The following is a 22,614-nucleotide window of genomic DNA, read 5'->3' as shown; positions in this document are numbered from 1 at the left end:
CTTTTCTGGATCGCTAAAGTCCAAAAAAGAATGAAAACCGCCGGCAAAAACGCCAAAGTTAAAACCCACATATTTTTCTTGCCGTTTTTTCACTCGCATAGACTTCTATGGGAGAAAAATGCCACGATTTTGACTGAAAAAAATTGCCAGTGGCTTAACATGCTGCGATTCCCAAGGAGCTGAAAATGCCAAAAGAAGAGGGAAAAAACTGCAAAAGGATAAAAAAAAAAATGCCAAAGTGAAAAACGCCAAGTGGAATAAGAATTTAGCGATTTCTCATTGATTTACAGCTAACATCTGGCCTCAGCGTTTTTTGGCCAAAAAAAAAAAACGCCATGCGGCAGAATTGGCATTTTTCTTGGAGTTTATAAAAAAAAATAAAAAAACAAGTAGAAACTAACCTTAGGGATCCATTCTGTACACAGCATTTTGTGTCCAAGGTCTAAAGAACCAATTTTGTCGAGCAGGTTTCTTAACTTATCATAAATGTACAGTCTTTCTCACAAAATATAAAATGTCAATACTTCACCTGCATGACAGAGAAGATTCCTCGAGAAAAACACTTAACACATGGTATTTTTGGAAGACATCCATCAGTTCTGCCTACAATGTAATATGTCCAATGAAAAGAAAAATAAGTATATACATATAATATCCTAATGCAGATTTAAAAAAAAATTAATCTAAATCTCAAATCAATGGAGCACAAGTCACGTAAGCTCCCTTTTTTTGTGTGCAAATTATACCAGAGTTCTGGCACATTTGCCATGGTTAGTCTGCCCCACTGTTTCTAGTTCTAGCTGTATGAACAGTGACCAAATAGCCTTTCAAAAGCCACAAATATAGCTAGCTGCTGTTCAGAAGCTTCAAGCAAGGAAGCACATTAAAGTAAATTATTCAAGCCCTGCTTAAAGGATAAGTATTAGGGATCGACCGATTATCGGTTTGGCCGATATTATTGGCCGATATTCACGATTTTCTAAGTTATCGGTATTGACAATTACCTTGCCGATAATGCGGGCGCTTTAAATCAATGAACTGCAGCAGCTTTTGCAGGGCCAGAGACCGCCGCCCGCTTCTCTCCCCCTGCCTGTCCTGGGGTCCTGAGTCCAACCACCGCCGCTGCCACCCGCTTCTCTCCCCCTGCTTGTCCTGGGGTCCCGAGTCCAACCACCGCCACCAGAGACTGCCACTGCCACCCACTTCTCTCCCCCCCTGCCTGTCCTGAGTCCAACCACCGCCACCAGAGACCGCCGCCGGTGCCCCACTGCCTCCCCCATTCCCGGTTTTATAATTACCTGTTCCTGGGGTCCGCGCTACTTCTGGCTCCGGCAGTGTCCTGAGCTGTCACTGTGCGCCGGGCCACTGACTGTGACGTCACGTTGATAACGTCACTCGTCATTGCACAGCAACAGCGCAGGACGCCGCAGGAGCCAGAAGTAGCGCGGACCCCGGGAACAGGTAATGGGGGAGGCAATGAGGCACCGGCGGCGGTCTCTGGCAGCGGCGGTGGTTGGACTCAGGAGCCCAGGACAGGTAGGGGGAGAGAAGCGAATGGCGGCGGTGGTCTCTGGCAGCGGCGGTGGTTGGACTCAGGACAGGCAGGGGGAGAGAAGCGGGTGGCGGCGGCGGTCTCTGGCCCCACAAAAGCCGCTTCAGTTCATTGATTTAAAGCGTCGGCAGAAACAGTTTATCAGGGTATACCCGCACACGCACCCTCATTTTACCAAGGATATCGGCCTGAAAGTTCACAGGTTATCGGTATCGGCTCTAAAAAATCAATATTGGTCGATCCCTAATAAGTATCATGAAAAAAAAAAAAACCTTCGTTTTAGATTGTGGGCCCCTGCGATATCTGCTGTTTGGAGCCCCTGCTCTCCATCACAGGGATGCGTCACAACCCCGCCCGAAGCGGGGGTCACCACGCCCCCACCATATAGTGCAATGGGAGAGCTGTTCGGCAATCTTCGGCTCTCCCATAGAGCTATATAGAGGGAGCGTGGCTGCCTCTGTTTCCGGCAGGGGTTGTGATGCGCCCCTGTGATGGAGAGCTGGGGCTCCAAACAGCAGATCGGGGGGAGGGGGGGGCTGTTTGGAGCCCCTAAAACTTATTCTGAATCTTTTGGAGTTTAAGTTTTTAGTTTAGTTTGAAGAATAAGTTTTTTTCATGATACTTGTCCTTTAACCCCATACTTTGTTATCCTGGTTACATCTTCAAAACTAACTATAACTATATTTTCAAACTTTTCCTGTAGGGATGTAGTAAGGATGGCAGGTAAGGAATCCTTAACTAGAGACTTGGATATCCTTGTGAGGAGACCAATAAAGTAAATATCCAAATATAAAAAACACATGGGTCTATCCTCCCAGGACCATACTTGTCCTCCGGTTGTGTGTGGTATTACAAGTCCCCTTCATTCACTTTAATGGAAATAAGCTGCAATACCACACACAAATAAGGACAAGAATGGATCAGTTTATGGAAAAAAGCAGCTATGTTTTCTAATCCTAATCCTGGACAACACTGTTAGCATTGAGTGTAATAAAAACAAAAAAAAAAAAAAAAAGATTATATATATATATATATTTATTATATTTTCAATAGGGGTGACCCCAAAAAGCAGTTAACTCCTTAGGGACAAAGAGTAAATTTATGCCCTGCATCTGTTACAGGACTCTGAAGTAAGCCAAGTGAGTGTCAGTGAGTAATGGCCTCCATCAGCTGCCAGGACTCACCGCTATTGCCCACGATCAAAGTTGACAGGAAAATCTAAAAGTTAACATTGCACCTAAGAATGGGGGAGGCATTGGTGCCCCACGTGAAGGTCTCAATTAGCTTAGATAAGGGTTGGAGGTCCCTCATCTGCCTTGGTGTCTTTAAAACTTCAGTGTTATTGGCGCTCTGCTTCTTAACAGACTGATGAATGCATAGCAAATGTATCCTCCAGGACCCTCTGCAGGATGGGGACTCAACTCTCCCCTCTCAATGAAACAATGGGTCGGCACAGGCACCATTGGATGCCTATGTGAGCTCTGGAGATACCCAGAGTGATGTACTTGCTCCCATAGACAGTGAATGGAGAGGACTGACCATCACACATAAGGAATCCCTAACTATTTCTCTGAAATCTGAACCCTAGCTTACTATTGGGTTGGGAATCTGAACTCACAAGAAATGGACCAAACTTTGACTGTCACAGTGATACACACACAGATATTGCTGTAATACTCTAAATTAATAAAGTTATGGATCATATTGTCACTTTCACAACAATAACAGGTGCCACAAATATTTTTTTAAAGCATACCTCTTTAACACAAGAAGCTACATTTCCCACATGGACATAGTAACGACTAGGTTCTGATAAATTCTCTGTAGGATGCTCTTCTTAAAAAAACGAACAAAATTTATTTAAAAAAAACAAATCATAAATAAAACCAACAAATCATAAATAAAACCAACACATGGCATACCACAGTGCATTACATCCCCTTAGGAACACAAGGATTTTTCAGTTTTGCCCTTTTGTTCTTTCCTCCTCGCCTTCCAATAGCCATAACATGACCAAAAGTACGCAATCCTGGATTTTGGTATTTATTAGCATATACGCCATTTACCGTGTGGTTTAATTAACATATTTGAGTAGTTTGAACATTTATGCACACAGTAATACTACATATGTTTAGTAATTTACAAAATTTTTTGTAAAATGGAACCAATAAGGTTTAATTATTGGGGAGGAGCTTATTCATATTTACAAAAAAAAAAAAAAAAGATTTTTGTTTACTTACCATAAAATCTCTTTCTCGAAGGATCCATTGGGGGACACAGACCATGGGTGTATGCTGCTGTCTCTAGGAGGTGTGACACTATGGTAATAAAAAAAAGTCGGCTCCTCCCAGCAGGATATACCTGCCTTCAGGCCCTGAGGTAATCAGTTGAAGTTCCAGAGCAATAGGAAAGGACCAACAGGTCAAAGAAAACCCAAACTGTCCGAGAACCAGAAGAAAAAAACATAACTGAACACACCCTCGGACAGAGAACGAAAGGAAACCCCAAAAAAGGGTCTATCGGCTCCATTGGGGGACACAGACCGTGGGACGTACCAAAGCTGTCCCTGTGGGCAGATAAGCAGTCAGGTAGACGGCCGTTCCACTGCCGCCTGCAACACTTTACGGCCCAGACTAGAATCAGCCGATGCGAAGGTATAAACTCTGTAGAACCTCGAGAAAGTGTGCAAAGACGACCAGGTAGCCGCCTTGCAAATCTGCGAGGCCGAGGTTCTATTCTGGAGAGCCCAGGATGCCCCAACAGAATGGGTAGAATGAGCCACAACCCTGAAAGGAGGAATCTTCCCCTTACAGCGATAGGCTTCCGAAATGGCGGACCAAATCCACCGAGAAATGGTGGCCTTGGAAGCAGACTGTCCCTTACGACGACCTTCTGTAAGGACAAAAAGGAATCACACTCACGAAACGAAGAAGTGATGGAGAGATAAGACCGAACTGCCCGAACTACATCCAGCTTGTGTAGTAAGCGCTCCTTAGGATGAGAAGGAGCAGGACAAAAAGACGGGAGGACAATGTCCTCATTGAGATGAAAGGCCGAAACCACCTTAGGCAAAAAGTAAGGATCTGGCCGGAAAACAACCTAGTCCTGGTGGATCACCAGAAACGGAGAACGGCAGGAGAGAGCTGCCAATTCAGACACCCTCCGGATGGAGGTGATAGCAACAAGAAAACGCCACTTTCCAAGAAAGGAGGCGGAGAGACACCTCTCTAAAGGGCTCAAAGTGTTCACCCTGGAGGGCATTCAGAACCAGATTCAAGTCCCAAGGGGGAGAGGGTGACCGATGAGGAACAGAATGCGCCACTCCTTGAAGGAAGGTCCGGACATGAGAATTAGAAGCCAGAGGCCGCTGGAAAAGAATAGCAAGGGCCGAAACCTGACCTTTAAGGGAACTGAGAGACAACCCCTGTTCCAAACCCGACTGCAAAAAGGAGAGAAGACGGGGAACAGAGAAGGTTACAGGGGATAAGTGCTGAGCTTCACACCAACGAAAATAAGGCCGCCAAGTACAGTGGTAAATTCTTGCGGAGGAGGGCTTACAAGCCCTGAGCATGGTGTGAATGACTTGGGAAGAGAACCTGCGGGCCCTCAAAACCGCGGTCTCAACCGCCACGCCATCAAATGCAGCGACTGTAAATTGGGGTGGCAAGGAGGACCCTGAGAGAGCAAGTCCGGACGGAGCAGAATTGAAAATGCCCCTCCGGAACAGCAAAGCGGAGGTACAGATGATGGCCTGGAAATATTGGGACATGGAGGTAGGCATCCTTGATGTCCACCGAGGAAGAAATTCCCCTTGTTCCAGGGACGCCACCACCGAACGGAGAGACTCCATTCGGAAGCGGCGGATAAGAAGATGACGGTTGAGACGCTTGAGGTCTAGGATTGGTCGCAAAGAACCGTCCTTCTTGGGAACCACAAAAAAATTGGAAAAAAGACCCCGAAACCGTTCACCTGGAGGAACGGTAACGATAACCCCTTGGAAAAGGAGAGAATGGAGAGCCTCTCGAAATTGCTTCGCCAGAAAAGGAAACCGGGGAGCCCGTGATCGAAAAAAGCGATCGCTCGGAAGGGAGGCGAATTCGATTCGGTAACCTTTGGACACCACATCCCTGAACCAAGAGTCCTGAATGTGTGAGTCCAGATGTCTCGAAAAAGTAAGAGACGACCTCCCACCCGAGAAAAAAAACTGCGGGTGGGGGCTTCACTTCATGCAGAAGTGGGTTTGCGGTTGCCTGATTTCGGCGGAAACCAGCCGGACAGGTAGGTGTCCGACTTCCAAGACGGGCGCGTCCGGAACGAGGGAGCCATCTTGTCCCGTGAAGGCGCATGCCCGGACCCTTTGCTGGAGCCAAAGGTCCGAAAGGACGAGGACTTCCTTTGGGAAGTAGGGCGGGCCTTATTTTGAGGCAACAAGGAACTCTTACCTCCTGTCGCCTCAGAGATATTCTCATCAAGACGCTTGCCAAAAAGACGGACACCCGTAAAGGGAAGCTCAGTGAGAGATCTTTTGGAAGCGGCATCCGCATTCCAAGCTTTAAGCCACATAGAGCGGCGGAGAGCCGCTAGGTGACCCACAGCAAAGGTAGAACAACGGGCTAACTGCATGGAAGCCGCGTACAGGAAGTCCTCAGCTTTAGACATTGGAGAGCCAGAGCAGACAGATCCTCTGGGGGGGATCCCGCTAAGATACCCTGATGGAGCTTTAGGCACCACTCCGACAGAGCCTTGGACACCCATGTCGAGGCGAAGATGGGAAGAAGAGAAAAGCCAGCTGCTTCAGAGGCAAACTTCGCTAAGGATTCTACCTTTTTGCCCGTGAAATCCTTGAAGGCAGCGGCATTTGCCAGTGGCAGTGTAGTTGCCTTAGAGATCCGGTAGATTGGTGGATCCACTGCAGGAGAGGAAACCACCTTTGTGACAAGGTCCTTGTCAAATGGATAACGTTCTTGAATCGTCTTGATTCCCGGGAACCTCTTGTCTGGATGTTTTCATGCAGATTCCAGAATGGCGTCAAAGTCAGCGTGAGAGCTGAACCTTTGAGGTGCTGGCTTAGCACGATGAAAGGATACTCCTGGAGTGGCATCCGAAGATCCTGGGTCCTCTAAGTGAAAGGTGTCTCTTATGGCGGTCACCAATGAGTTCACCGTTTCAACTGAATCCGAGCGGACCTCTGAGTCAGATGCCGGCTCGGGAGCTTCGTCCGCCAGTTCACCAGGAGAATGTGAACGAGTGGAGGCAGTCCTGGAGGGGGGCGACCCTGAACCGGTACTCGGCTCTGGCGTGGCAGAGCGGCGACTCCGAGAACGTGCTCTGGAGGAGCGACGTTTGTGCCCAGATGACACGGAGGGGGCGGGACCCACGAAGGGGACGCCCACGTCTATCTGAAGACTCAATGGAAGAGTCAGACGAGGCACCCCTAGTACGCTTGTGAGAGCATGAAGCATGTGGAGACGAGGAGTGGGCCCTCTCAGAGGCCCTGCGCAGGGTAGACCCCTTCAAGGCGGACACCACTTCCCGGGAGGCCTCAGCCACCCAACAGGAGACTTGGGTCAAGTCAGCCATATACTGGGTCAGGGAACCAACCCAGGCTGGTGGAGCGGCTGAATCCACCGGAACCGAAAGGGGATCAGGGGGTACCAGGGGGTCTGGGGGAGCAGGCAGGGCAAGTGGGCTCAGTAGAGCCAGGCATCATGGTATTACAGTGCTTATAGACAAAATAAGTCGATGACGTCAGGAACTTTCTCACCCTAGTCTGTGTCCCATGGCAGCTGCGGTGAGGAGAACCCGGCTCCGTGCAGCTAGAGTGACAGAAACAGGCCAGCCAATAGCAGAGAGGGGCGTGCCTGAAGCAGAGGCACTTACTAATTGGCCCCTCCTAACGGAAAATCGCGACCACAGCGCTGATTGGAGGCTACTTCGCGCCTCTGAAGAGCTCCGACAGCCCTGTGGGCGGAGCTACAGACTGGCCGAGAAGAAGCCAGCCGCATATGCGCTCGGGGGAATAGAGCGGGCTGCCTATACGCCGGCAGAGACTGCCGGAGAAGTGAAAGTAAGCCGGCGCTCAGAGTGCCCGGCCCGTACAAGCGCCGCGGCTGTCAGCCGCATATAAGGCGCTGCGGTCAAAGTAAGCACACACACACAGTGAAGTAAAACACAGATTACATGCCCCCTAAAATGCCACTGCTCCCCCCAGAATAAAAAGTCCAGCCCCTGTATAAGCCAGCCCTATAACCTGAAAAGGTGGGCCAAAAACAGGGGGTCTCCAGAGGTTGCAAGTCTGCATCTAAGGAGAAAAGGGGGAAAGCACTTACCTCAGTAAGAAGAACATACCTAATGGAGTCTTAAGTGAAGTCTTCAGCCAGCTTTTGTCACCTGCATCACGCCTGGCTGCTATGCGCGAGCGAGGCAAGCAGGTAAATATGGGGACCAGGACCCATGAGGTACCAACCCAGGCGCTGACAGTTGGCGAGGGGGGGTGAACAGCGCATATACGCAATGTCTGTGCCCCCTTACTCGCAATGGGGAAACAGGGAACCGGAGTCCCTGAGTCCCCACCTGAAAACAGGAAAGAAAAAGGAATAAAAAACTAACATGTCTCTAACTAGGAAAACAAAAAATCAGAAGACCTGGTCTGGAGAATTCTAGACCATGTCCACCTCCTTCAGACACTAAGCTTAAACATATTGCCTCAGGGCCTGAAGGAGGTATATCCTGCTGAGAGGAGCTGACTTTTTTTTATTACCATAGTGTCACACCTCCTAGAGACAGCAGAATACACCCACGGTCTGTGTCCCCCAATGGAGCCGATAAAAAAAGGAAAGTTAGTTAAACTTTTTTTCTCTATGTCCCCAAGGGGAACTATCTACTATAGCAGAAGTACTCAACTATTTTTGTAGGAGTCTGCTTAATCAGGTCTACCATTTGTTGAGGGTCTGAGCAAAATGCCAAGGCCTGTACCCCTAGGTCTCTACATTAACTATGCCCCTACATGTCATGTACTGTACCACTTATGCCCCCAAAATGTACTGTGCCACTATAATCCCACATGAACTGTGCATTAGGATAAGATGTTTTTTGCCAGAGTACCCCTTTAACAGCAGAATACTGACTGAAGTTCTGGATGTGACATGCTGTGACTGCATAATTGTCCAGCAGCCCTAAAGGTGACTGCAGTATAAGGCATAATGTAATAGCATAATAGGGACCGCAGCTCTAGAAGTGAATGAAATATAACGCATATGACCCAAATGTGTAGTCACTAGCTAACTACGCTCGGCATTTAAAATAAATGACATTCTGAGCATACTCATTTTAAAATTTTCCCAATGTAGGTGTGCCTCGGAGGAACCTAGCCTTAGCTTACAAATACTGACAAAAAATACTGTTGACCATAACCATAGGCTGCTATTTTTTCAGGAACAAGCTGGAGATTGCAAGGATATCTCACACTGCTAAAAGCAGTAATGATGGACTTATGGATATATAAACTGTATGCAAACTTTGCAAAGAACCATTTAAGGACCTACCATTTGGTTTTTGCTCGTATTTATCCAGACAAAACTTGAATGAAGCTTCAAGATCCTATAAGCAAAATACATACCCATAAAAAGAGACATCAAGAGAGGAAAAAGGTAAAAATCATTACTATGAAACAACAAATACATACATTTTTCCTACAATCCGTTCCCTTCAAGTCCTTGGCTGGAACATCAGGGACATTCTGTCTTTCACTAGGCTGACAAGCATCCTTCAGCAGGTAGCTATAAGAAAAGGAATCAAATTACCAAATGCAGTATTTAAGCTTTCTTTTCAAATAATATTTTATATTGGGCATGTTATATTTTGAGAGATGCTTTATAGATTAGGACAAAATATATTACATTAGAATTCAGCATGGAAAGCTAATGCGCCAAATCATATTGATTGCTAATGTATTATAAGCCGGCATACTTTTATCACCTGTGAAGATCTGCATACAGTGAGACAAATCCCTATTAACAGAACTATGTAAACTGTAATAACATTCACATTTTTAGTAAATAAACTTAAAACAATGCAATGAGAAGCTTCTGAATTAAGGATTTTTTGCAGTTTTTTTTCTTTAACCCCTTCCCGCAGGATGAGAAACGTCAGGTTATGCAGGTAGTTTGCGCATCCTGCCTTTTATACAAGTCATTCAGTTAACCCGGCGATGTGCGGCATCACACGGGTTAACAGGCAGAAGTCCCGCTGTAACAGGCAGGAGATATTTTCTGTAAGCCACCACATCTATGAATGGTCCTGGTCAGCGATCACTGTGATTGGTCCCTGTGGACCAATCACAGTGTCTCAGCTGACTGGGGGAAGGGGGGTGAAAGTTCAGATCCCCCTCTCTGCCCACCCCTAGAAGTCGGGGCAGAGCGGGGAAAGATGACCCCCGGGGGCCAATGTGGCGGCACATACCTGAGTAACCGGACCGGCGGCAGGCAAGTGGAGGAGGCAGCGTCAGCATCAGAGCCAGCAGTGAAGATTGCTGTAAAGTGATCTTGACTGCTGCTTCTAGAAGTTTCAAAACTACAACTCCCAGCATGCCTTTGGCTCTCCGGGCATGCAGGGAGTTGTAGTTTTGCAACATCTGGAGGGCCACAGTTTGGAGCCCACTGTACAGTGGTCTCCAACCTGTGCTCTTCCAGGTGTTGCAAAACTACAACTCTCAGCATGCCCAGACAGTCCAGGCATGCTGGGAGTTGTAGTTCTGTAACATCTGGCCCTTCAGATGTTGCCGAACTACAACTCCCAGCATGCCTGGGCAGTCTGGGCATGCTTGGAGTTGAGGTTTTGCAACATCTGGAGGGCTTCAGTTTGGACACCACTCCAAACTGTTCTCCAGTTGTTGCAAAACTACAACTCCCAGCATGCCCTTCTGCTGTCTGGGCATGCTGGGAATAGTTTTGCAACAACTGGAGGCACACTGGTTGGCAAACATTGTCTATTTCCTAACTCAGTGTTTCCGAACCCATGTGCCTCCAGCTGTTGCAAAACTATAACTCCCAGCATGCACTGACAGACCATGAATGCTGTGAATTGTAGTTTTGCAACAGCTGAAGGCACACGGGTTGGGGAACACTGAGTTAAGTAAAACTCTGTGTTTTGCAACCAGTGTGCCTCCAGCTGTTGCATAACTACAAGTCCCAGCATGCCCTTCTGCTGTCACTGCATACTGAGAGTTGTAGTTTTGCAACAGTTGGAGGTTTGCCTCACGTGGACAGAGGTTTACACTGGGTTTCTCACTGCAAGTTTGAGATACAGCAAATTTTCCACTGCAGCTCAAACTCCTGACGGGAAACTCGCTGTGAACCTGATCATGTGCATGTACTCTAAGATCACTACACAAAATAAAGGCTAAAACACTACATATACCCCATACACATACCCCCCTCCCCAATAAAAATGAAAAACATCTCATCCGGCAGTATTTCCAAAACGGAGCATCCAGCTGTTGCAAAACAACAACTCCCAGTATTGCTGGACAGCCATTGACTGGCCAGGCATGCTGGGAGTTTTGCAACAGCTGGAGGCACCCTGTTTGGGAATTGCTGGCGTATAATACACCTATGTCCACCCCTATGCAAATCCCTAATTTAGGCCTCAAATGTGCATGTCGCTGTCACTTCAGAGCCCTGTTGTATTTCAAGGTAACAGTTAAGGGCCACATATGGGGTATTTCTGCACTCGGGAGGGCTTTGGGGGGCTTTTTTTTTACACCCCTTATGAAAAGGTAAAGTTGGGATCTACTCCAGCATGTTATTGTAATTTTTTTTTTATTTTTTACACTAACTTGCTGGTGTTGCCCCATACTCTTTTCCCTTTACCTCTTGTGAAAATGAAAAGTCCCCCAAAATTTGTAACGCAATTTCTACTGGAGTACGTTAATACCACATTTATGGACATAAAATGCTCTGCGGACGCACATCATGGCTCAGGATTGAGAGCATCATGTACATTTGGCAATTTGCACAGCTGATCGTTACAGTTGTTCTGACATAAACACAAAAAAAATAAAAATAAACAGCCACCCAACCACCCACCTACTCGCATGTGACCCCATTTTGGAAACCAGGCCCCTTAAGGAACATAACAAGGGGTATAGTAAGCCTTAACTACCCACAAGTGTTTGAAGAATTTTCGTTGAAATTTTTTTATTTTTTCACAAAAATGCTGGTGTAATTCCAAATTTCATTTTCACAAGGGGTAATAGGAAACCCCCCATAATTTGTAACCTCATTTCTTCTGAGTAAGGAAATACCCCATATGTGGATGTTAAGTGCTCTGCGGCGCACTACAGGGCTCAGAAGAGTAGGAGCGCCATTGGGCTTTTGGAGAGAATTTGGCTGAAATTGAAGGCTATGTGCGTTTACAAAGCCCCCATGGTGCCAGAACGGAAGACCCCCCACGTGGCCCCATTTTGGAAACTACGCCCCTCACAGAATGTACGCCCCTCACAGAATGTAATAAGGGGTGCAGTGAGCATTTACACCCCACAGGTGTCTGACAGATTTTTGGAACAGTGGTCTGTGAAAATAAAAAATTAAATTTTTCATTTGCTAAGCCCACTGTTCCAAAGCTCTGTCAAATGCCAGTGGGGTGTAAATGCTCACTGCACCCCTTATTACATTCTGTGAGGGGTGTAGTTTCCAAAATGGGGTCACATGTGGTGGGGGTCTATTGTTCTGGTAGCATGGGGGCTTTGTAAACGCACATGGCCCCCGACTTCCATTCCAAACAAATTCTCTCTCCAAAAGCCTGGAGCTCCTTGTCTTCTGAGCATTGTAGTTTGCCCGCAGAGCACATGACGTCCACACATGCGGTATTTCTATACTTTCTATATTTTGGGGGGCATTTTCTCCTATTACCTTTTGTAAAAATGGTTAATTTGGGGAAAAACTACATTTTTGTGAAAAAATGTAATTCATCGATCTGACTTTACCGAAAAGTTGTCAAACACCTGTGGGGTGTTAAGGCTCACTGTAACCCTTGTTATGTGCCTTGAGGGGTGTAGTTTCCCATATGGATTTTATTTTTGCTGTTCTGGCACCATAGGGGCTTCCTAAATGCGACATGCCCCCTAAAAAACATTTCAGCAAAATTCACTCTCCAAAATCCCATTGTCGCTCCTTTGCTTCTGAGCCCTCTAGTGCACCCACAGAGCACTTTATGTTCACATATGAGGTATTTCCTTACTCAAGAGAAATTGGGTTAGACATTTTGGGGGGCATTTTCACCTTTTATCCCTTGTAAAAATTCAAAAACTGGGTCCACAATTTCACGCTAGTGTAAAAAAAATTGAGATTTTGAATTTTCTCCTTAACTTTACTGCTATTCCTGTGAAACACCTAAAGGGTTAAACATTTTGAATGTCATTTTGTATACTTTGTTGTTGTAATGGGGCAATTTATCAGGATTTCAAATATGAAGGCCCTTCAAATCCACTTCAAAACTGAACTGGTCCCTGAAAAATTCTGATTTTGAATTTGATTGATTTTGTGAAAAATTGCTGCTGAACTTTGAAGCCCTCTGATGTCTTCCAAAAATTAAAACATGTCAACTGTATGATGCAAACATAAAGTAGACATATTTTATATGTGAATCAATATATGATTTATTTGGTATGCCTATTTTCCTCACAAGCGGAATGTTTCAAAAATAGACAACTGCAAAATGTTAAATTTTTTCACCAAGAAATGATGCAAGTATCGACGAAAATTAATAAATGTTAAAGTAGAATATGTGAAACAAATATGTCACTCCCCTCAACTGGTACCCAAGTAGGAATCCCAATCCTTTAACCCCTTAAGGACTTAGCCCTTTTTCACCTTAAGGACTCGGCCGTTTTTTTGAAATTCTGACCACTGTCACTTTAAACATTAATAACTCTGGAATGCTTTTAGTTATCATTCTGATTCCGAGACCGTTTTTTTGTAACATATTCTACTTTAACATAGTGGTAAAATTTTATGGTAACTTGCATCCTTTTTTTATGAAAAAAATGAAAATTTTGCATTTTTCTAACTTTGAAGCTCTCTGCTTGTAAGGAAAATGGATATTCAAAATAATTTTTTTTTGGTTCACATATATAATATGTCTACTTTATGTTTGCATCATAAAATTTATAAGTTTTTACTTTTGGAAGACACCAGAGGGCTTCAAAGTTCAGCAGCAATTTTCCACAAAATTTCAAACTCGATATTTTTCAGGGACCAGTTCAGTTTTGAAGTGGATTTGAAGGGTCTTCATATTAGAAATACCCCATAAAAGACCCCATTATAAAAACTACACCCCCCAAAGTATTCAAAATGATATTCAGTCGGTGTTTTAACCGTTTAGGTGTTTCACAGGAATAGCAGCAAAGTGAAGCAGAAAATTCAAAATCTTCATTTTTTACACTCGCATGTTCTTGTAGACTGAATTTTTGCAAGAGGTAAAAGGAGAAAATTTTTACTTGCATTTGTAGCCCAATTTCTCTCGAGTAAGCACATACCTCATATGTCTATGTAAAGTGTTCGGTGGGCGCAGTAGAGGGCTCAGAAGGGAAGGAGCGACAAGGGGATTTTGGAGAGAACATTTTTCTGAAATGGTTTTTGGGGGGCATGTCACCTTTAGGAAGCCCCTAGGGTATCAAAACAGCAAAAAAAAACAAAAAAAACACATGGCATACCATTTTGGAAACTAGACCCCTCGGGGAAAGTAACATGGGATAAAGTGAGCCTTAATATCCCACAGGTGTTTCATGACTTTAGCAAATGTAAAAAAATAAAAAATTTTACCTAAAATGCTTGTTTTCCCAAAAATGTTACATTTTTAAAAAGGATAATAGCAGAAAATACCCCCAAAATTTGAAGCTCAATTTCTACCGATTCAGAAAACACCCCATATGGGGGTGAAAAGTGCTCTGCTGGCGCACTACAGGTCTCAGAAGAGGAGTAGTCACATTTGGCTTTATGGAAGCAAAATTTGCTCTGGGGGCATGCCGCATTTAGGAAGCCCCTATGGTGCCAGGACAGCAAAAAAAATATATAAAACCCACATGGCATACCATGACATCCAGCTGTTGCAAAAAAAAAACACATGACATCCAGCTGTTGCAAAACTACAATTCCCAGCATGCACTGATAGACCGTACATGCTGGTAGTTGTAGTTATGCAACAGCTGGAGGCATAATACTTTGGCTGGGGATGCTGGGGATTGTAGTTATGCAACAGCAGGACACACACTGGTTTGCTACTTAACTCAGTGTTTCACAACCAGTGTGCCTTCAGCTGTTGCAAAACTACAACTCTCAGCAGTTATCGACAGCCAACGGGCATGCTGGGAGTTGTAGTTATGCAACCAGCAGATACATCACTACAACTCCCAGCATGCACTTTAGCTGTTTGTGCAAGCTGGGAGTTGTAGTTATACAACAGCTGAAGGTACACTTCTCCATAGAAAAAATGTGCCTCCAGCTGTTGCAAAACTATAAGTCCCAGCATGCACATAAGGGAATGCTGGGAGTTGTGGTGGTCTGCCTCCTGCTGTTGCATAACTACAGCTCCCAGCATGCCCTTTTTGCATGCTGGGAGCTGTTGCTAAGCAACGGCAGGAGGCTGTCAATCACCTCTAACTGCTGCTCCACGCCGCCGCACACAGGTCAGTCCCTCGCCGCCTCCGCTCCTGGGGCCCCGATCCTAACAGGGACGCCGGGGGGGGGGGTCAACTTCCTGCACCCGCTCACGTCCTCCGGAAGAGGGGCGGAGCGGGTTGCGGGAGTGACAACCGCAGCAGGTGCCCTGAATGGTCGGCCGGTAAACCGGCCGCCGAATCAGGGCAATTGTGAGGTGGCACCAGTGCCACCTCACCCCTGCTGGCTATAGCTGTTCAGGGCCGTCAGAGACGGCCCCGATCAGCCAGTAATTCCGGGTCACTGGAGACCCGATTGACCCGGAATTGCCGCAGATCGCTGGGCTGAATTGTCCAGCGATCTGCGGCCATTGCCGACATGGGGGGACATAATGACCCCCCTGGGCAATATGCCGCAATGCCTGCTGAACGATTTCAGCAGGCATCTGGCTCCGGTCCCCAACCGGCTAGCGGTGGGGACCGGAATTCCCACGGGCGTATGGATACGCCCTTAAGGACTCGGAATGCAGGGCGTATCCATACGCCCTGCGTCCTGAAGAGGTTAACACTTGTAAAAATAAACTTGGCACTCCAATGTATAATGTAAAGAGTTTTATTTTCACAGTCCTTAAATCAATTGACGTTTTGGCCCTACCAGGACCTTCATCAGAATTATACTATAACATAATAAAAAGACAAAACAATAATGAGGATGATGTCAAAACAAACAAAATTATATACATAGAATAGAATATAGGTAATATACATAAAGTAAAGATAATAGTATAGCATAGAGTACAGTTGCACTACAGAAATCGTGAATAATAGTCATGCATCTATTAGGCAATATAGGGATCTTATATTTAGAGTCATATAAATCCCTGATAATATCAAATGTTAGGAGAGACCAAATAAAATCCAAATCACATTATCTACATCATAAGCATATTTGTCATATGTACAAACATACTACTACATATTGAAGGAACTGGGATGTACTTGGATGAGACATTATTCAGCAATATTGAATGGAGTTATATCCAAAGGAAACCTGGAGAGGGTTAGTTAAGGAGACGTGAATAGCTAAGGTCCCAATAAATAGTATAGTAATGGTAACACACAGATTAGCAACAAAAAGATTAGCATAAAATATAGCACTTGGTATGGCGATACTTACCAGGACTGGTGCGGAGGATAGAAGAATCGGCCAAGAGCCATGCAATAAAGTAGATTGTAGCGTGGCCATAAGTCACGAGAGCCGTGTGGAGCGTGAAAAGACGCCGGTCTAAATATCCAGCCGGAGCTCAGAATGAGTCCACGGGCTTAGAACGGAAATGACGTCTCGGGCTTGCGCAGTAGAAGAGAGTCTGTCAGTGGAACGCAGCTGCATGTCAAGCCCCGAGCTCCGGAAATGCAATCCAGTATCGGGACCGGAAGTGGAACGCAGAGTGCATTTCATAGAATAGAAATCTAGGAGAGAATAGGGGAGATTATAGAGAGAAAGGTAAAATAAGTGATATAGAATAGAAGAAGCAAAGAGAATATAAGAACCGGAGTAAGGAGAAAAAAAGGATTAAATGGTAGATAATAAAGTAAGAAAACTATCATATAGGTAAATGAGCATTAAGCGGACCATTAAGCATTGATAATTAGTAAAAAAACATGAAAATGATTATATAGGTAATAGTGCAATAAGAGAAAATGGAAGGGAAGTGTATAGAATAGAAAAAAAGAGGAGATATAAGTAGCAATATAATGAGAAAGACTATGAGAAAGAAAGATAGAAAATTGCGAAGAAAACGACAACAAGAAATGGGGTGATATAAGGAGTAAAAGTAAAAGAGAGGAGTAAAAGTGAAAATGAAAAAAAAAGGATTCATAGAGTGAACCTCTGTCAATCCAGGATTAATTGGCCTGTGAGTGGAAAACAGATATCATAAGGAAAAATAATAAGAAATCAAAAATTAACATTCAAATTGCAGTCATAAGCATAAATTCACAATCTCATACTCTATTGAGACCCCTTGACTCGAGAATTTTTGAACAGTTTGGATCCAGAAAGCATCTCTCCTTTTTAATTGTTTCACTCGATCACCACCTCATCTGGGTTTGGGGGCCTGTTCTAAAACCTGAAATCGAAGATTGGCTATAGAATGACCTGATACATGGAAATTATGTGGGATAGGCAATAGGAGTTTCTGCCTCCTAATGGTGGATTTATGTTGTGAAATCCTATCGCGTTTTCATAGGCTAAGCCACAAGGACACTTGATTGAATAAACCACAAAAGAGGAATCGCATGTGTAGAAACCATTAATTTAGAAGGTTTTGCCTGTGTGGGGAAGTGTTAAATTTTCACCACTGGTGATGTTACTGCATTGGGCGCAGTGTAAGCAGGGAAAAGTCCCTCTCCTCTGTGTTTGTAATGTGAGTTGTCATGAGGTGGACTCTGACCCAATAATCAGCCTATGTGGGTGAAACAACCCAACGAATACGCAATAGGATTTCACAACATAAATCCACTATCAGGAGGCAGAACCTCCTATTACCTATCCCACATCATTTCCATGTATCAGGTCATTCTATAGCCCAACTTTCAGGTTTTAGAACAGGTACCCAAACCGAGATGAGGTGGTGATCGAGTGAAACAATTAAAGGGGTACTCCGCCCCTAGACATCTTATCCCCTATCCAAAGGAGAGTTCGCTCTGCACGTAATGACGGGCAGTACAGGGGCCGGAGCATCGTTACGTCACGGCTGCTGGGGACCCCGGGGATTGCTGCTGCAGCACCGTGCTATCAATACTGTGCAGAGAGAGTTCGCTCTGAACGTAATGACGGGCAGTACAGGGGCCGGAGCATCGTTATGTCACAGCTCCGCCCCTCGTGACGTCACGGCCCGCCCCTTTCAATACAAGTCTATGGGAGGGGGCGTCGCGGTCGTCACGCCCCCTCCCATAGACTTGCATTAAAGGGACGGGCCGTGATGTCACTAGGGGCGGGGCTGAGGACCCCGGGGATTGCTGCTGCAGCACCGTGCTATCAATACTGTGCAGAGAGAGTTCGCTCTGAACGTAATGACGGGCAGTACAGGGGCCGGAGCATCGTTATGTCACGGCTCCGCCCCTCGTGACGTCACAGCCCGCCCCTTTCAATACAAGTCTATGGGAGGAGGCGTGGCGGTCATCACGCCCCCTCCCATAGACTTGCATTAAGGGGACGGGCCGTGATGTCACGAGGGGCGGAGCCATGACGTCACACTGCTCCGTCCCCCCTAACGCAAGTCATAACGTACAGAGCGAACTCGCTCTGTCGAGAGCGGGGTGCCGCAGCGGGGAACCCAGGGCTCCCCACCGCTGCGATCAGACATCTTATCCCCTATCCTTTGGAAAGGGGATAAGATGTCTAGGGGCGGAGTACCCCTTTAACAAATGAGAGACTTTCTGGATCCACACTTTACAAACTCTCGAGCCAAGGGGTCTCAGAGAGTACGAGATTGTGAATTTATGCTTATGACTGCAATTTGAATTACGGTAGTAAATTTTTGATTTCTCATTATTTTTCCTTATCATGATCTCCATTTTCCACTCACAGGCCAATTATTCCAGGATTGACAGAGGTTCACTCTATGCATCTTTTTTCACTCCTCTCTTTTACTTTCACTAATCTTTTTGTTGCTAATCTGTACGTTACCATTACTATACTATATATTGGGACCTTAGCTATTCACTTCTCCTGGTAGGGCCGAAACGTCAATTGATTTAAAGTAGAATATGTCACAAAAAAAACAACTCTCTCGGAATCAAATTCATAAGTAAAGCTTAAAGTGACAGTGGTCAGATGTGCAAAAAATGCTCTTGTCCTTAATGTCAAAATGGGCTTGGTCCTTAAGGACTTAAAGCGTACCTACCATAGTGCAAAAAAAAAAATGAAAAAAAGGGATATTACTCAGGACCCAATCCTGATCACGTGCATATAATTTTTGCGTGTCTCGGACCTATATATCCAGAGATATAAGCATTTCTCTGCTGGTGAGTTACTTTTTCATTGTGGAGGCTGGAGGGGGCGTGTCAGTCTGTCTCATTCCCAGGAGCAAGCCTGGGCAGTCAGCCAATCAGTACTCTCTACTCTGTAACCCTTTCCTCTCTGGTTTTATGCTATGTCATGTGTCAGAGAAAGATACTTGGAGCTTGCCTGCAGTAATCAGAAGACATTATGGTGAATTCATAACAGGATAAAATTTATGAATATAAGAATAGATCTTTATAAAATTAGTGCAAGGATTTTTTAGATAAAAGTACAGCATTTTTATGAATACATGCTCTATCTGTTTTATCTTCTCCTAGTAAAGCTGGATGCTAATCAGCATAGCTGTCACTATGTGTGTCATTCATGTTTCACAGACTCCTGAATGTCTGATCAACTTCTTTGTCATTCAGGAGTCCGAGAAAACTTCGACTATTTCAGCATGCTGGGAGTTGTAGTTTAGTAACAACTGAAGCTGCAATGTTGTAAAACTACAGCTCCCAGCATGTCCACACATCCTTTATCTGTAGTTTTGCATACACTCAATAGAAATCTCCTATACTGGATACCAGTATGCTTTACGGCCGGTATCCAGTATGCTGTAAAATCTAGACTAGTCTGTCTGGCTAACACCCCTAGTGGTGGCTATTTTGAGCTTGAATTTCAGGTGAAAATTCTTATTTTTTTTAACAGGCGTATATTGTGAAATGTCATATTATATATATTGAGTCCAGCAATATATGAAAAGTATTTAACAATGACAGTGCCTCTTTAAGCTAAAAACGACTTGGTGTCAAGCAGCTGACATTAAGCAGACCAGAAATCAGGGATGTGTGTAGTAGTATTTTTATCAACATGCCCTATAGCAATTTAACAGGTGTGTTGTGGTATTACAAGAATTGTTATTTTGTGCACTATTCACAACTAACAAGGGGGGGGGGGGGGGGGGTGAAGACAAAAATAAATAAATGTAGCATACTGAAAGTGCTGTGGTTATTAAAACCCACAGCACATTTATTACCGCTGTGTATTCTGCATGAAAAGGCAAAGAGCAGCCCCACCAAATTTTAATGGTTAAAAACTGATATTTTATAATTGACTAATGTTTCCATGACCTTTGACTTCTGCTTGCTCTTATTCTACAGAAACCTTAATGAGCTGTTTACTTAGACAACTTAAGTGCACAGTGTGAGATGCCTGTGTATAGTGGATAACAATATCATAAGTGGAAATTATAAAAATATTCAAGACCTACATAAAATAGTTGCTACAGAAAGCAAAAAATAAATAAAATAAAATTGCACAGATAAGTTCGTATACAATACACAAAAATTCTCAAAAGAGGACAAAAAACAGCAATAGATGTAAAAAGTTGATCAATGGCCAATACCAGTGAGAGGGTTATAGCAATAGGTAAGTTAGCAAATAATCACTTAACCCCTTAAGGACTAGGGATCGACCGATAGCAATTTTTTAGGGCCGATCCCGATAATCTGTCACCTTTCCGGCCGATAGCCGATAACTTATACAGATATTCCGGTATAAGTTATCGGCTATTTCAACCTCCCCCCGGCGGGGCAGAAGCCGTTGCAGTTCAATGATTTAAAGCGGGCGCTTTAATTCAATGAACTGCAGAGGCTTTTGCCGGGCCAGAGACTGCCGCCCGCTTCTCTCCCCCTGCCTATCCTGGGGTCCTGAGTCTAACACCACAGTTGCCCCATCGCCTCTCCCCCCCCCCATCCTCTGCCCACATGCCGCCGCCGCATTGCCTCCCCCCATCCTCTGGCCACATGCCGCTGCCCCATCCTCTGCCCACATACCGCCGCCGCCTCATCGGTTTTATAATTACCTGTTCCCGGGGGTCCACGATCCTTATGGCTCCGTCGGCGTCCTGCGCTGTCACTGTGCGCACTGACGGTGACGTCGCGTTGGGGACGTCACTCGTCATTATGCAGCGCAGCGCAGAGCAACAGCGCAGGAGCCAGAAGGATCGCGGACTCTGGGAACAGGTAATTATAACACCGGGGATAGGGGGAGGCGATGGGGCGGCGGCGGTATGTGGGCAGAGGTGGGGAGGGGGGAGACAATGGGGCAGCGGCGGAGGTATGTGGGCAGAGGTGGTGGGGGGTGTCGGTATGTGGCCAGAGGATGGGGGGGAGGCGATAGGGCAGTGGCATGTGGCCAGAGGATGGGGGGAGGCAATGGGGCGGCGACGGTCGTTTCTGGCTGGGGCATTATCGGCATGGTAATTGCTGTTACCGATAATGTCCAAAATCGTGATTACGCTATTTTGGGCATTGGAATATTTCTGCGCATACGCCATTGACCCTGCAGTTTAATTAACCATATCTTTTTATAATTCGGACATTTCCGCACGCGGTGATACCAAATATGTTTATTTTTATTTACACACTGTTTTTTTTTTTCAAATGGGAAAAGGGGGGTGATTCTTACTTTTATTAGGGAAGGGGTTAAATGATCTTTATTAACTTTTTTTTTTTTTTTTTTGCAATGTTATAGCCCCCATAGGGGGCTATAACACTGCACACACTGATCTTTTACATTGATCACTGTTATCCCATAGGAGAACAGTGATCAATGATTCTGCTGCTTGACTGCTCATGCCTGGATCTCAGGCAAGGACCAGTCATTCTGCGATCGGACAAGCAGGAGGAAGGTAGGGACCCTCCGTGTGTACTCCAGCTGTTCGGGATGCCGCGATTACGCCGCAGCAGTCCTGAACAGCCCACTGAGCTATATGGTGGTAGTTTACTTTCCCTTTAGACACGGTGATCAACTTTGAAAGCCATGTCTAAAGGGTTAATAGTGCACGGCACAGCGATCAATGCCGTACGCTATGAGCGACGGGTCCCGGCCGTTGTTAGAGGCCAGGCCCGACCCACGGCATGGCCCCGCATTATAGAAAAGAAGCGGTCTCAGAGCGTAAAGGTACTCCCTGGGTCCTTAAGTGGTTAAAGAGTACCTGTCATCAAAATGTATTATTTTTTATTTATTTTTTTAAATATCTTTATTCGGTTTTTCATTTTACAACAATGCCGTGCGGCATACCCCACTTCGGGCAAAACGTGACACAGAGTGATTGAGATAACGACAATCGGCAGAATAATACCACGTTAACAATGTTCAATCAAATATATAACAAGTCCACCCCATCCCAACCACCCCCACTGTTCCCCACAAGACCATAAGAGGTTCATTAGAGATGAGCAAACTTACAGTAAATTCGATTCGTCACGAACTTCTCGGCTCGGCAGTTGATGGCTTTTCCTGCATAAATTAGTTCAGCATTCAGGTTCTCCCGTGGGCTGGAAAAGGTGGATACAGTTCTAGGAGACTCTTTCCTAGGACTGTATCCACCTTTTC

The 22,614-nt window shown here is 45.3% G+C and overlaps 1 protein-coding gene across 1 annotated transcript in view; it reads right to left on the bottom strand.

Moving 5' to 3' along the window:
* Nucleotides 1-22,614, bottom strand: part of RBM44 (RNA binding motif protein 44) — a 213,163-nt gene that overhangs the window by 22,568 nt on the left and 167,981 nt on the right. Inside the window, exons 10-13 of the mRNA XM_056534838.1 lie at nt 9,237-9,330; nt 9,097-9,151; nt 3,309-3,388; nt 530-603 (exon numbers count right to left, since the gene is read on the bottom strand). Coding sequence (XP_056390813.1) covers nt 530-603; nt 3,309-3,388; nt 9,097-9,151; nt 9,237-9,330 — 303 coding nt within the window. The remainder of the gene's footprint in view (nt 1-529; nt 604-3,308; nt 3,389-9,096; nt 9,152-9,236; nt 9,331-22,614) is intronic.

This window comes from Hyla sarda, chromosome 8 (genome assembly GCF_029499605.1).
Source record: "Hyla sarda isolate aHylSar1 chromosome 8, aHylSar1.hap1, whole genome shotgun sequence".
Lineage (NCBI taxonomy): Eukaryota > Metazoa > Chordata > Amphibia > Anura > Hylidae > Hyla > Hyla sarda.
Note: the sequence above shows the minus strand (reverse complement) of the source record. Positions and strands in the feature narration are given on the sequence as shown.